Raw genomic sequence first — 16,057 nt, 5'->3', positions numbered from 1 at the left:
GGATGGATGGATGGATGGATGGATGGATGGATGGATGGATGAGCTTTGTATCTTGTACAGTAGTTTGAAATCTCATCAAATGTATTGCACCCAGACTAAGATTTGTGGATAACTTTCATGTACTACCTCACCAAATGTTGCTCAATGTCTGTAAAATATAATGAATGTAGCTATTTCTATGTTTGCCAAGTGAGATAAGTTGGCGAACATCGTTAATGGGGTTAACTTCAAAAGTGAATCAGTTGTATATGTACTGTACATCTAGTGATGACATTTTGAGAGTTTTATTAAAATACATATAAACGTTTGTGAGATTTTGTCAAAGCTGCAGGCAAAAGAACACACACACTTTTCACAGGCAAAGACATTGTTGTAATACTCACCTTCGGTGGCGAGTTATAAATTATTTGACAGGGTTTTGGGGGGGACTAAAAAGTTTTTTCTCCGAGTACAAGACTCTGTTTTGTGCACTTGAATTTTCCAAAATTGCTTGTCGACAGACCTCCTGAACTTGTGCCTTTAATGGTGGAATGAGTCAGCCTCGTAACACACCCCAGGGAGCACACCATGCCTCCTCTTCTTCGGCTAAACAACATCAATGGCCTCAGCCCTTCTTATATTAGAGGAGCAGCAGGAGGAAAGAAGACACAAAAGAGCTTCCACCCACATATACAGGTCACCAAAGCTGACACACACAATCACAAGCAAATCTGGCCAAAACAACAATAATACAGTTTTCAGTCAATTTTTCCCATTAGAGACATTTAGTTTGCTTCTTTTACAAAATAACAAAAAGAGGCAAAACTTCCAACTCCTTTTTATGTGTTCGCTTTAAATATAAACCAACTTTCCCCACTGAGATGAGTCTTGTGTGTGCCAAGCAGGTCTACTGCATACTAGAGACAAAATGAAAAAGGTGGAATCAATTGAAATGGATGGGCAGCCCACTGGAGGGCAGCTACAACTAAATGGGAATGTCAAGCTCACTGCAGATCCCCTTTGTTCATCCGTAGAGGGTTCTGTTCGTGTACAAACAGAATGAAACCTCTCCAGGGACAGTAAACAACTTGTATTTTCTATTTTATGTCTCTGTTTTTTTCAGATGAGAAAGGGTTGATGGGGAGAGGCACAACAAAGAAAGTGGATTTGCAATGTAATGTAATTAGCAGCACCCCCACCCCTTGAAACAGACACCAGTCCTCTCACGTTGGATTAACCAGTTGAGAAGCTGTAGCTGAGGGTTGTCTGATCAGGGAACTGAATGCTGCAAAGAGTAAACACAAACAAAACTGGTAAAAACTACTGTAATTAAAACTAGATGGTTTTAGCAGACTTCATTCCAGAGTGAGCCTTTATGATCCACCTGTTATACAAAGAGTCGATACATTTTTGTTCTACTTGACACCGCTTGGAAACACCTCCAGAGAGGTCATACTCCCACTTCTAGTCGTTTTGGGAATAAAATAATTGATAATTGTCTATCCAACGTTTAATCTTCACCCACGATAACCAAAAAGAGTGCACATTTCTTTCGATATCAAAAATAAAAGTTACCAACTTGTCTATAATTTACCAAAATGTTTTTAAAAAATTGATTTTTGTCCTAAAAGCTAACAATACTAGAGTTCATTGCATCATCACATTTGTGATTCTAGACTGAATTTGTCTTTATTTATTGCAGCAATCCATTTAGTTCAATTATTTTTAAGTTTTGGAAGTGTAAAAATTAGTATCCCATTTTTTAACAACCTTGTTGTAATTTTAATTGCACATCATCTTTATCACATTTTCTGGGGTTTTAGGATAATAATTTAGTTTGTAGTCAATAATAATTATTATTTTCTTTTACACTTCACAAAATTTCAGTGAGATATATATTTAATAAATTCCATGAAAACCATCTGTTTGATATAGCTTTTTGGAATAATAATATAAAGTAGAAAGATTTTGAGATTTTGTTAAATATGACAGAAATTGACTGATTCTTCATTATCAAAATTACAATCAACAACAATCTTTTAAACACACTGGAGGATTACACGAAACAGAAATGTCAGTTCATAAAGTAAGACATGTTCCATGGAGTTCTCCCATAATATAAATGCTATATATATTAAAATGTGTTGATGTTAATGTTTGTAAATTAAAATTATGCTTTCACATTTTCAAACTTAACTCAGCTAATAGTAAAGATTAAAAAAATTAATAAAAGGATAGTTCAGATTGTTTGAAGTGGGTTTCTGTTAAAATATTATAAACAAATATCTGTTGTAACTGAATGATTTCAGTTTGGAGAAATAGAGATGAATTCTGGCATAACAACAAGCTGACAGCTCAAACATTTGTGCTGTTTTAAGACAACTCCAATCTCACAAGTTTTTATTGTGGTTAATTTATTCAGATTATATTGAATAAACCTTTGGCGCAGAGGTTAAAGGCAAACCTTTGATTTGAAGGTCACCAGTTTGATCCCCCAGGACCGACAGCATCAAAATGTTGGGGGAAGGGTGATGCACCCATACCTCCACCCTCATTTGTCCCACTCTGGACCCTTGAGCGAGGCCCTTAACCCCCACCATCTTCTCCTCTGGGTGCCCTAGATAGCAGCTCTCTGCTCTACACACACAGGGCTGTGGTAACTCAGTGGTCTGTGGTTGTGTCAGGAAGGGCATCCAGCGTAAAAACAATTACCAAGTCTTTGTGCAACTTAGTTCGTTGTGGCGACCCCTGAAGAAGGAAGCAACTGAAAATAAATAAATAAATAAACCTTTGTAATGAAGTCAGTTTTCCATTACATGGTTATTTTGTCAGAAATGCTGACTTCCATGCTGGAAGTGCCCCAAGGCTGCACCAGAAATGCTACAGCTAGCTGCTGCTGCTATTTGCACTTGAAAATAATCACAAAATTCCACCTTAATTGCATTAATGTTATGACAATTTGAAATAATTGAAAATGTTTATAAAACAGCATTTGCATGAATCATGACAATTTCTTTTTTTACATTAAACTTAACTTTTTTTTTTTAATGTGCATTTCATCATTCATCCAAAGTTCTTAATGAGTCTGAACTTTGTTGGATTTTCTACCTGGATTATTGAGCATGAACTTTGATGTTTTGAACCACTTTGGCTATGGCTGCCTCAGAGGAGTCCACGGGGGAGAGGGCGGGCCCCAGAAACCATTTTATCACCAGCAAACTGTGTCCACTATGTGAGTGCTGCTCTTGGGACTCAGTTTGTTGTGGCTCCTCAGACTGATGAAGTCCTTCGGATAAAGGACGAAATGTCTAAAAAAAAAAAAAAGAAACCATTCAGATGACCTTACTGAACTTTGTTGGATTTTCTACCTGGATTATTGAGCATGAACTTTTAAGATGGCAGCCATCCACTGTGGTCTTGGCACCGCTCAGTCTAGCATTTAACTCTGATACTCGGAATGAAACTATTTCTCCAAACAGAGGTAGTTCAAACAACAACTATCAACCAGTGAGGTATTGTTCACAACCGTTTTACAAAACCTACTTCAAATATTTGAACTATCCCTTTAGCATGACCTAGCAAAACATTTTTCATAACCAAAAGCAAAGTAAATTCAAACAACTTCACATTAGACTTTGATAAACTCTAATTGTTAGAACGTAATTTTATTTTTTAATAATTTTGTTAAAGTGCAAACCAACAGTCAAAAACCTACATGTGCAAAAATAATTGTTTTAATTTTTATAAACAACAATGACATATTTTTTATGATTGGACATTATTGAATTAGTGCATCAGTAATGATCTGCTATGGTGTCCACATTTAATATCAAACATTTATAAATGCGTGTGTGTACTTTGCATCTTGCATGGATGTCTTTACTCATTATCTGGAGCCCACTTTGTAATTTTCAAACTCTTGATAGAGGTTGAGGCTGTGAAGTGTGATGTCCCAGACTCCAAGATGTCATATTTAATCCAATCCTGGATCTATTACTGCAGAGAAGGACATGATCAAACATGCCATATGTCCAGTGATGGTCACTAACCACATTAATGTCTCCAAAGTTGCATTGTAATGTCAGAAGCCTTTTTGTTTGCTGTAACAGAGTGGACGTGACTTGAAGGTGCGCCAGCAGGTTGCATTAAAACAATCTGGTTGGCAACAGGCAAACACAGACACAGTGTGTACTTTACTCTCAGTTGAACTAAAAAAAAGCCTTTGAGCTAAACAAAATGGTTACACAGTATTTATACACTGTAGTGTTCTTTCTTATACAAATAAAGAAAATTCCAAGTTAATTATTTCAAACTTTAAAGTTTTAAATGAATATTTGTGTTCCATAAAACAAATCTACCTGAGAAATGCAGATTTTTTACAAAGTGCTGGAAATAATTTGTGAATGTTTAGAGAAGATTTAATACAGAAGACAAGGACCCAGTGAGCATGGAGAATAAAACCCAAGGCTATCAGAAACAAATCAAGAAATAAACTAAGAAAAAAGGCACACAAAATGAAAGAAAAACCTTGAACAAACACCTAGACAAAACTAACAAACCTTGACAAAGATAGTTGTTGATGGGAACGGAGCGCTAGTTATTCTTTTAAGCATTTGTGTCACGGTCGGGCGGTGGTTGAGACCCAAATGCAAGCAGCACTCGAACAAAGGTTACAAAAAGGGCGTTTTAATCACAAAAAGGCATTAATAACAAATAATGCTGTCGGGGCAGCGATACTACTTACATTCGTAGGAAAAACAGGAAATACCAAGGCACTAGGAGACGACCGTGAAGATGCAGCTAATGCACCTAATGCTCCCCTGCCTGAGATGCAGGAGAGCACAGTATATAAAGGAGAGTCTCTAATTAAACACAATACGTGGCACCTGAGAGTCATTAACTATCTGCACAGAGCAGGGCAGGTGCAGATCGTTACAATTTGAAGCTGTAGATCATGACATTTTATGCCAAACTCTCAGAAATTGGGTTTCTCAGACCACACTATCAGTTGGTTTTCTAACTATCACTCAGATCTGAGGCAGTGTGTTCAACATAATGGTACTTCTTCCAAATATTTAACTATCAACAATGGTGTACCACAAGGCTCAGTCTTAGGACCCACCGTCTTCACAATCTAGATAAGTAATGTAGGTCTGATCATTCCTGATACATCCTTACATTTCTATTCTGACGACACAGCTGTTTATTGTTGAGTTAAAACAGTAAGGTTTTCCTTCTTTTACAGTCTGCATTTGACATCATTCAGTCAAATTTGTTCCAGCTCAAACTGGTACTGATAAATCCAAAGGGATGTTGTTTTCAAACAGGAAGTCGGTACCAGCAGTCCTTCCTTCTATCTTATCAAAAATGGTGTTCTATTGATGACCTGACTGAAAATTGTTGGATTGCATACCTGGATTATTGAACATGGACTTTGTTGGTTTTGAACCAGTTTGACATGACTCAACGAGGGAGAGGGCCTTTGTTGGTTTTGAACCAGTTTGACACGACTGTCAACGAGGGAGAAGGCTGACACCGGAGAAGGGGGCGTGTCAAAGAGACCATCTTAGCACTAACATAACTGGTTTGTTCCACTTTGGAGTAAGCTGTTGGGGGAAGAATCAGTTTTGTGTTGTGTGTTTCCTTGACTGATGAAGCCTTCTGGATGGAAAGTGAAGCATTTCAGCACAAAAAAAAAAGAAAAAAAAAAGAAACTGTCCAGATGACCTGACTGAAAATTGTTGGAGTGTTCCTATTGAGTTTGTCGACTCTTACAAATACTTGGGAACCTTGGTCAATGCACATCTCTCTTTTAAATCTCATGTCAAAAACTTGGTAAAGAAATTGAAAGTAAAATTGAGTTTCTTTTTCAGAAATAGGCCTTGTCTAATTCTGAACACTAGAAAACGCCTTGTAACTGCTACGTTCCTTCCCCTCATTGCCTATTCATTCAACCTTTATTTATACAGGTTAGTCTCACTGAACCTCGAGGTCTCATTTACAACAGAGACCTGTTTTAAACAAAGAACACAGATGAGGTACAGACAACAATAGACAATCATGCAAAAAGCATATAAATGAAAAGTAAATAGAAGAAATTATATAAAAATGAAACAAAAAACAGCTACAATACAAAGCAATATAAAATACTAAAAACAGGAACATTGGTTTTTGCCATGAACTTATCAGTTGTTTAAAATCCCTTAGAGAGAGACTACAGTGACATTATTTACATGAACACTCCTGCAAGCACCTTACAGATGCTGGATGCTGTGTATCATGGTGCGCTAAGATTCATAACTGGCTGTAACCATCGTACCCATCATTGTACCCTGTATTAATTGGTCAATTGGTCATCATTAACTTGACACTGACTCTCACACTGGCACATTTTCATCTTTAAATCACTCCTTGGTTTGCTATTTTCATGTACTGTATCTCCTCCTACATGTCACTTTGTCAATGTAGCTACAGTGTGCACTCTCAAGACCTGCAGCGTCCCCTCAGTGTGGACTGAATTTGTCAAAAGGACCTTCTTTAACTGCACTCCTGTAATCTGGAACACCTTGCAAAAAGATCTGAAGTTGTCAACATGGACCTCTCTAAGGGATTTTAAACAACTGATAAGTTCAATGCAAAAATCAATTCAGACATGTTCCAGTTTTTAGTATGTTACCCCATTTTACAATGTCACATATTTTTTTATTTCATTTTATATCACTTCTTTTATTTAATTTTATATAATTGGGGTATTTTCTGGGCAGCATGGTGGCACAAGTGGTAGAGCTGCTGCCTCTCAGCGAACAGGTCCCTGGTTCAAACCCCGGTCCAGGGGCCTTCTGGGTGGAGTTTGCATGTTCTCTCCGTGCATGCGTGGGTTTTCTCCGGGTACTCCGGTTTCCTCCCATAGACCAAAAACATGCATGTTAGGCTGATTGGTAACTCTAAATTGTCCCTAGGCGTGAGTGAGAGAGTGAATGGTTGTTTGTCTCGTTTGTCTCTATGTGGCCCTGTGATGAACTTGCGACCCGTCCAGGGTGTACCCCGCCTCTCGCACAGTGATTGCTGGACATGGGCACCAGTGACCCCCGTGACCCAAAATGGAATAAACGGGTAAAGATAATGGATGGATGGGGTATTTTCTTGGTGGTGTTTGCATGTTCTCTCCATGCATGCGAGGGGTTTTCTCCAGGCATTCTTGTTTCCTCCCACAGACCAAAAACATGCATTAGACTGATTGGTAGCTTTAAATTGTCCCGGTGTGAGTGAGAGAGTGAATGGTTGTTTATCTCGTTTGTGGACTGGAGACCTGTCCAAGGTGTACCCCACCTCTTGCACAGTGATAGCTGGACATGTGCACCAGTGACCCCCAAGACCCAAAAAGAAAGAAGCGGGTAAAGATAGTGGATGGATGGATGGATGGATGGATGGATGCTTTTATATGATTGTTTTATTGTTGTGTGTACCTCATCTGTGTTCTTTGTTTAAAACAGGTCTCTCTTGTAAATGAGTCCTCGTGACTCAATGAAACTAACTAGTATAAATAAAGGTTGAATTAGTTATGTCACAGTGGAAGTTGTGCTGAAGAGGACCCCCCCCCACCCACCCCCACCCATAAGTGCGCCATCATTTAGTTTTTTAAACGTAATGGAAATCTTGTATTTTAACGTTCAAGTAAATGGAAATATTTTGAGTTTCCATTTGCAACATCTTTCAGAGACAGTAGACAAGATTTTACTGATAACCCACTGATGTTGCTTATCATAACTGAAATCATTTTTTTCTGCTTTGCGGGTTTCCTTCATTTGAACCAACCCATCATGTCTGATCTGTACTAAGTGTGAGTTCTCTAAATGTGTTTGGTTTACTTTATCTTTGGTCCAAATGGGTTTATTAGAAACTTGTATTCTAGACATACTGTATATAGATTATTTACTTTCCTAGCCATCAGCCACTTTGTGAAAAATAATCCATCTCATTTAATGATTTACAGTGTGAAATGCTGAAATTTGAAATTTACCTAATTTGCAAGAGTAATTTTGGAACAGTTTTGTGAATTAACGCTTTTAACTCATCAGTGATTAATAGTAATGAGAAATGTTTTCCTTCCTTGCAGATGCAAAAATGTATCTACCGTAGTTACACAACTGGATAAATCACATGCAGATCTTTGTTTTCATGTTTTCATTCTTTTAAGCAAAAAAAATATGTCAGCTCCATGGGTATTTACTTTTTTTTTTATTAAAAAAATGGAGTGAATATTTATTTGTCAGAATTAATGACATGCGTTATGATGCATATTGGGGTGATGGCTGACAGAAGCAGACAGGAAGAGACAGGATATGCTTAAATCGCTGGTGACAGGGCGGCGGACAGGAGAGCCAAGGCTGTGATGCTGCATGTTGCCCTCGTGTTTTTGTTGTGGCCTTACTGTTGATTCGAGATAACAATTTGGCCAAAGGGAGAGAAGCAGGTGCAGCTGGAATTACACAGCGGGTGTCAACAAAAAGAGAAGAGCAATGAGCAGTGAAAGGATTGTTAAGGGAACAATGACAGAACTGAATTTTATTTGCTTCTTTGTGTACAGTGTTCATCTTGCATGCTCTTTAACTGTTGCTCACAGATAAAATTCGGTCCAACTTAGCATCTTTTGGTGTGTAATTTATTTCTGCATGTTTCGTGTTTGGAGCTTGCGCTACATCTTTTTGTCTACAGTATGTTTGTTGCTGTGAACTGCTTTTGTGTTATTTTCTGATTTAATGCTGGCTGGTTCAATCACCAGAGTCCACTAACGTTCAATCTCTCTGTTTCCCTCCCTGCCCTAACCTCTGCCCATTTTTTCTTACTTTCCTCTCATTTTCCTCATTTTCTATGACAATCTACTTTTCAATCTTCTTCTCGCATTCTTCCCTCTTCCAGCTAACATCCTGACAGTGGTTATCCTGTCCCAGCTGGTGCTGCGTCGTCAGAAGTCCTCCTACAACTATCTCTTGGCTCTGGCTGCCGCCGACATTCTAGTTCTGCTCCTCATTGTTTTTGTTGACTTCATTTTAGAAGATTTTATTTTGACTTCATCGCTGCCACCATTGTTAAACAGCACTGTGCAAGTCCTGGAGTTCTCCTCCATCCACACCTCCATCTGGATAACAGTGCCTCTCACCATTGACCGCTACATCGCTGTTTGCCACCCTCTTCGCTACCACACCGTCTCCTACCCAGCCAGAACGCGCAAGGTGATATTTGCTGTGTATATTGGGTGTTTGCTCTCTGCAGCACCTTATTATTGGTGGCCTGAGCTCTGGCATAGCCTACCTGGTGTTGGAAATGCTGATGAAGGAGGCGGCGGAGAGAGCAACAGAAGAACTGTGGCCCAGCATGTCCTTGTGTGGGTACACTGTGCCACAGTCTACTTCCTGCCCTGCACAGTTTTCTTTTCCCTGAACACAGTCATTGTGCAGAAACTTCGCAAGCGTCGTAACTGCTTCAGACTGCGTGGATATTCGACTGGAAAGACCACCGCCATTCTTCTCGCCATCACGTCAGTTTTTGCAGTTTTATGGGCACCACGCACCCTCATGATCCTCTACCACTTCTACTCACCTCCACCGGCTTCACAAAGTGCTGTCCGTCTGCTCCACATGCTCACCGACATAGCAAATATGCTTGCACTGCTCAACACTGGCGTCAACTTCTTTCTATACTGCTTCATAAGCAAGCGTTTCCGAGGCATGGCAGCCAATGTGCTGCGAGCACTGGTCCACTGCCGGAAGCAGTCGCAACCATTTTATGCCAGCCACAATTTCTCCATCACAAGCAGTCCATGGATTTCACCAGCCAACTCCCACTGCATCAAGATGTTCGTGTACCAGTATGACAAAAATGGGAAGCCCATCTGTATCTCTTCCTGAATCCACCAGCATCCCCCAACCCTCAATCCTCTGGGAGCGCATTAATGCTTTGTCTCTGTGGCAACTAGCTTTGCTCGTATGGGACTCGTTAAGGCTTGAAAAATGTCAACTCGCCCAGAGAGCACAAGTGACAGTTTATCCAGTCGTCAGTGATAATAAAGTGGTTGGCTTGCAAGTCAGGTTCTTGGCAGAAAAATCACAAAGCCGCCTCTGTTCAACAACAGTATTCATAAAGCAGCCAGCAGCATCAAATAAATGCTGATTGTTTCCTTTATGCAAAAAAGACATTTACTGTGGGTGACTGATGATGGAATATTACCACCATCGACCAATGATTATAATCCAACATTTGCATCATATACACCAACAAACAACAAGCTGGCCTTGATGAAGCATTAAATATGGTTCAGCCATGGATATTCCCGGTTATACTCTGCTCATAAATTGAACTGCTATATCTGTCTGTTGGGAGATATTTCCAGGAAACAGATTCAACCAGACCACTGCACATCTCACCTTAAAGGAGTGATTCACTCACACAGACCCACAAGCAATGTATCTACTGCCCACAGTTGTGACAGTCTCTCAAGTCTTTAATACACAGAGGTATCGCAAAGGCATGTTCCAGGTGACTCTCATGACATGAACAACTCTGAAACTATCCTCATGTATGCCAAGCTCAAGTAGCATACTGTATGTCACAAACAAGCCAATGCTCAGAATAAAAGACACCACCTCCAGTCTCCCAGATTGTAGTAGGACAAATAGGATTTCTGCTTATTGTTGGTGAAATATTTATTCAAGGTAAACTTGACTGTTGTAGCTTTGCAAAAAATCCAAGGCACAAGAAAACATAACCTGGACTTGGCGTAGCATCGAGGTGTCATTAATCTAGTAATCCCACTTCCATTGTTAGAATGAGGAAATTTCTCCTATTAGGAGATAGTCCTCTGTTAACTATTAATGGTCCTTGATGACTTACCGTTAGCCATTATTTAGCTGAATATAATGAATGTAACAAAAAAATGTCTTTAACCCTTTAGTTTTCTAAAATTTTAAGAAACAGAGAGAGATAGAGAGGACAAAAATATATGATACAGTACGATACAGTACAACACAGCACAATATAATTTGATACAAAACAATACAGCACATTTCAATATACAGTAGTACAATGTGGTACAGAACAATACAATGTAATATGACACAGTACATTGCAAATTAATACAGTACAAAGCTAGGGATGGGTATTTATTTTTAAATTATTATTTCAAGTCTACTTAAAATGGACAAATCTGAAAAAATAATGTAACAGTTGTTTTTTAATTGGCACCTGGTAGTGACTCCCCATGTTGTTTCTTAGCAGTAATTTTGCAGTGGGTGTGCTTTTCTTTTCTTTTTTTAATTTCTTTTTTTTTAACAACACCTACCGCCTAAGAAAAACAAATAAAAATGAAACAGTTCAGGGCGTCCTCAGAAGTTTTCTGCCTTCATATTTAGTTTTTAAAGGATGAAAAAGTGGAAACACAATGCGGTTGCTGAGATTCGTGCTCATTTAAACTGCTTTCTCTGCTTTTAAACAGGTTCTTGCTGTGCTAATATTTGCTGTGTTGTATCAATTAGCCCTCCATGTGAAAAGGAAAAAATAAGCATGTGTTGTAAGGTCTGTTGCTGCAAGTTGGCCTATGTACGGTATGGTGGCTGGTAGGTAGGAGGTGTTAAACATTTCAAGAAAATTTTAAAGATTACTGACAATTTTTTGTTTATAATGCCCTTCCCTATACAATACAATGTGATACCATAAATGCAATGCAATAAAATGCACACCTACATACTACATATGGTACAATACAAATGATTCAATACAATGTACGTCACTGTCCCGCTGGGGAATTTTGTTTGGACTCAGTGCTGTCTCAACAGCTGCCTTCACAAAAAGTCAATAAAAGAGTTATAAAGTAAAAAAAATCTGTCCACCATATGGTCCATATGGTTTCTTTTTACTCATCCTAAGTATTTTTTAGTTGATTTTATTTATTTATTTATTTATTTGCCTCATCGTGCATTAATAAGTTTCAGGGCCACAGTGACACTTTTCAGATCTATTCATTCTGCTGCTAGCTGGTGGTGTTTGTAACATTTTCCACCAAAACACAATCAAATACATTGCCTCCGTGACACTGCTGCTAGTTTAAAAAAAATAAAAAATGCATAAAATACACACACAGTTGTTCTGTACAGCCCACAGACAAAGCACACTGAGATCAATGCACATTTGTTCTGTAGACACCATGGGACATTAGCAGGCTTTATCTGTCCAGTGAGGATAAAGCTGCACTAAAGGGCAGATTTCTGCTAAAACCTGTCTAAAGCGGTCAGACATGTTGGGCTTTTCCCCCGAGGCTTTGCACTGATTGATGTGAGGTGTGTCCGTCTTGGCTGACAAGGTTGCGCCCTCCAAACGTTTGACACCCAAATGTCTGAGTCACTTTAGCTGCTTTTATGCTGATGTCTTGAAGCATAGCACCTATTAAGAATAACTTAAATGTAGCTGAAAACGAGAAAATGATTTTAACTTATCAGAGTCTGAAACTGCAAAGTTATTTCTTAAGCAGTCTCGTCTGAAATATAGCAAATTAAGAATATTTGGAGTATTTATTTTTCTTCTGACTTCCAGCTATTCTTTTTATTGACTGAGTAAATTAGTGTGAATATAAGTTCACATTAAGTTAAAATAGATTTATAGTTTGGAAGCGATTGTTCTGGTAGAATTACAGAAAATCCACCAACTCCAATGAAAAATGTATTTATTTATTTATATGTACTTTTATATATGTACATGAAAAATTAATGCACCAATATTTACACTTTTTTGTGCCATTTATGTTTTAAAAGTGTGGTGGTGACATTTTTGCAAGTTTGAGGGCTGTTTATGCACAAGCTTTATTACTGATCGTAAGAATTTATCTTAAGGGCCATTTTTTTGAATATACATGTCTGTAGGTGGTAAAATATTTTTCAATAAAATGAGAAAGAAGTTGTACATATACGCAAAAAATGTGTATCATTAACTAATCTAGAACTTCTCACCAAAACATGCTAAATAAATCAAAACTAAAACTTTATGTGAAAATGCACTTTTTAAATATATTCAGGAGCTCAAGTAATAAACCATACATGAAATAAATATGAAGTTCTCACAAGTGTTTGTGATGGTCCAGTCTGCACTAATCTGGTTTATCTCCATTTTTAAAGAAAAATCTTTTATTCTAGCAAAACAGTTCAAAATAATCATGATGTGCCACTAGATGGTGAGAACGTCCACATTAATCACATCTGGACAAATTGAACTATACCAATGGATTTCCATGTTCCTTTTCTTTGACACTGATGGCAATTTCCTGAGTTTTTAACATATTTTTGCACACACGTTGACAACATTAATAAGACTCGGACAGAACAAGACAGCTGTGAGCAAATAACCACCAACTTGTTGATAAGGACAAACGTCCATGGTTGTTTTAGTTTCTAGAGCACAGTAATGATGTATGAGTGGCTCCGACATCACCGAGTCTCAAAATCTGTTAGTCTCTAAGTTATGGATGGCGGTGATTGTTTCTAATGTTCAAACTCTAAAATTAATGAATATGAGAAAATAATGTGATTGTCAAGTCAAGACACGTCAAGCTGTTTTCCAGTCGAGGTGTTATTTTCAACACAACACCTACTGAACAGCAATTAATGAAAGCGCAACAACTTGGAATGTCCCAGCACCTTTTTACCATTGAAGTTTAGTTTTTAATTTACTTATTGAGGCTGCTTCCGTTGATTTTAAACGGCTTATTCTTGTGCTGACACTTGTGCTATAGTAATTAGAGGGCATGAGTAAAGGACAAAATAAGCATGCACTGTGAGAAGGCTGCTCAACAAAAAAAATTGTTTAGACGAGCGGTGGAACTGGACCAGGGATCAAAGAGCAATTTCTGCTTCTTCACTCATGAAATATAAGAAAAGAGCCTGGAGCCACTAAACCTGCTACAACTGTGATGATCAACTGGTGGCCCATGGGCCACTGAGTTAGTTGGAGGGAGCTTTTCTGACCAGTGGGGGTGACATTTTAAAACTAGTAATCATTAATAAATTCCAATATTTATTGATATTTTTACTTTTTTTGGGACAAAAAAATGATGTAAAGAAGTAAAACCTTCTAAATCATATATTTAGATGAAAATGAAAACACTGAACTCTGCAGGCCGATGTGGCCTTTTATGTGAGGAGAAATTAAGAATCCCACTTTGAAGTGATGAACTAGTAGTTTTGCTCAAACGTTTGCAGAAAATTGACAAAAAAACAGCCAAAACTAGCCTGTTTTGTTGTGGGTATTAAAACCAGAACAAGTCCATTTCCTGTAAGTTTTGGTCAAAGCTTCATAGAGCTGCAGATGAGGGACTAACGAGCCGCATGTGGCCCCTGAACCACTGGTTGCAGACCCCTGACCTGGCCCCAGAGCCATAGGTTGCAGACCTCTGAACTGGACTAAAAGAGTCAAACATTTAAGTAAAAAAAAAAAAAAAATTGCCAGACAAATTCAGAATGTTTTGCCTAAAATTCCATTTATTTTTATCTGAATAAATCTCTTTGTAAAAAGTCTGTTTCATGTGTAAGTGCAAACGGAGCAGAACGTCTCAGTATTTCAAAATATCCAGAGTAGAATGGACAGTACGACTGTATTTGTGGCACCTCTCAGGTAGCTCAGTTTGTGTTTTAATTTCTCGTCACCTAAAGTGGAAAAACATCACAGCAACAGTCAGTGAGTCTCTATTGCCAAATTGTAAATCAACGTTCACTCAGACTAACCAAAAACAATTCTTGGTGACATATTAGCCACAGTAAACCTGATACTCAAACATCCTGCAGCTCAGTTTAACACATTGTCCACAACTGGCTCATCCTCAATCCTTTTCTAATTTTTTTTTTTTGGTTCCACTCAAATTGATTTTCTCCAGAATCCCATGTTGAATGAGCGATTGGTCATCGCCATCTGTTCCTCACCTCTTTCACTCCTCTGATCCTTCTTTGCCTGCACTATATGTCAAAAGCTCTTGCTCCAAGTTAATTTCTCAAGTGTCCTCTTTACCCGTCCGCTGATTGCCTCGGAGTCTTTCAGCGCTACAGTACGTGTCGACCAATGGTGTTGCTCTATGTTTTGTCATCAGAAAACGTGGAGCCCGTCAGGGGCAGATTTGTGCATTATTCAATGGAGATGAACAGCCAGGAGGTCAATAAACAATATTCACTCAGTGAGCTCGTTAACTACTCCCCTTTTCACAGCCGCTGAATGTAACGGCATGAAAATGTGTGCTTTAATTCTAATCAATATTGCTTAATGGCCAGGTTGTGATCATTAGGAGAGTAAAATCGAAAAAAGAAAAATGTTTTTTGCTCCAGCCTGAGGAGCTTTTACCAAACCGGGGTTGCCATGACATTCATTTCCCGTTTGATGCGACGTTGCGCCTATGTTAATGTGACATTTGTGTGGGATCTGCACACCTTATTGCCGTGAACAAACGTAATAGTGGTGTGACATATATGTGTCTCTTCCTCTCTAAGGTGAAGTTATTGCCAAGAAGCGTTTCCCGTTATGAAGCAAAAACAACAGAAACAGAGGTCTATATTTTCTACTGCTATTAAAAAGATATCCAAGTATAAATCAATCAGAGAGGAAATGATGTTTTTCTCTCCTACAGATGCTCCTCTGCTCCTATTCCTCTCTAGCTCTCTCTTTTCTAGTTTAGCTCTGTGTGTGTGTGTGTTTTTGTGGGCGTGTGTGTTTGAATGAGTCTAAAAGAGCGTGCGTGCAAAGTTTGTCTTAGGAAGCAGCTTTAAAATGGTTTGTGCCTAGGGCTAGTAATGTATAAAATCAACTATGTATTTATAATAAATATAATTACATACAGCACAGTATTGTAATAATATTTATGAATGTACAAAAGGAGCTTGTTGCAGTTTTGTTGGGGTTTTTTTTGGATTGTGATTTTCTACAGTAACTTTTCTGAGCAGTCTTTATTCTCATCATGACTGTTTCAAAATGTATTTTTTTCTTTAACTGTACAGGCTTGCATAATTAAAATTAATCCTCCTAAAGAATGTATCGGCTGTATAATGGGTGT

The 16,057-nt window shown here is 38.3% G+C and overlaps 1 protein-coding gene across 1 annotated transcript in view; it reads left to right on the top strand.

Moving 5' to 3' along the window:
• Positions 1 to 9,903, top strand: part of gpr139 (G protein-coupled receptor 139) — a 20,347-nt gene extending 10,444 nt beyond the window's left edge. Inside the window, exon 2 of the mRNA XM_037688372.1 lies at positions 8,899 to 9,903. Coding sequence (XP_037544300.1) covers positions 8,899 to 9,887 — 989 coding nt within the window. The 3' untranslated portion in view covers positions 9,888 to 9,903. The remainder of the gene's footprint in view (positions 1 to 8,898) is intronic.
• Positions 9,904 to 16,057: the final 6,154 nt, after the last annotated feature.

The sequence above is a fragment of the Nematolebias whitei genome, chromosome 15 (genome assembly GCF_014905685.2).
Source record: "Nematolebias whitei isolate Nwh7 chromosome 15, NemWhi1, whole genome shotgun sequence".
NCBI lineage: Eukaryota > Metazoa > Chordata > Actinopteri > Cyprinodontiformes > Rivulidae > Nematolebias > Nematolebias whitei.
Note: the sequence above shows the minus strand (reverse complement) of the source record. Positions and strands in the feature narration are given on the sequence as shown.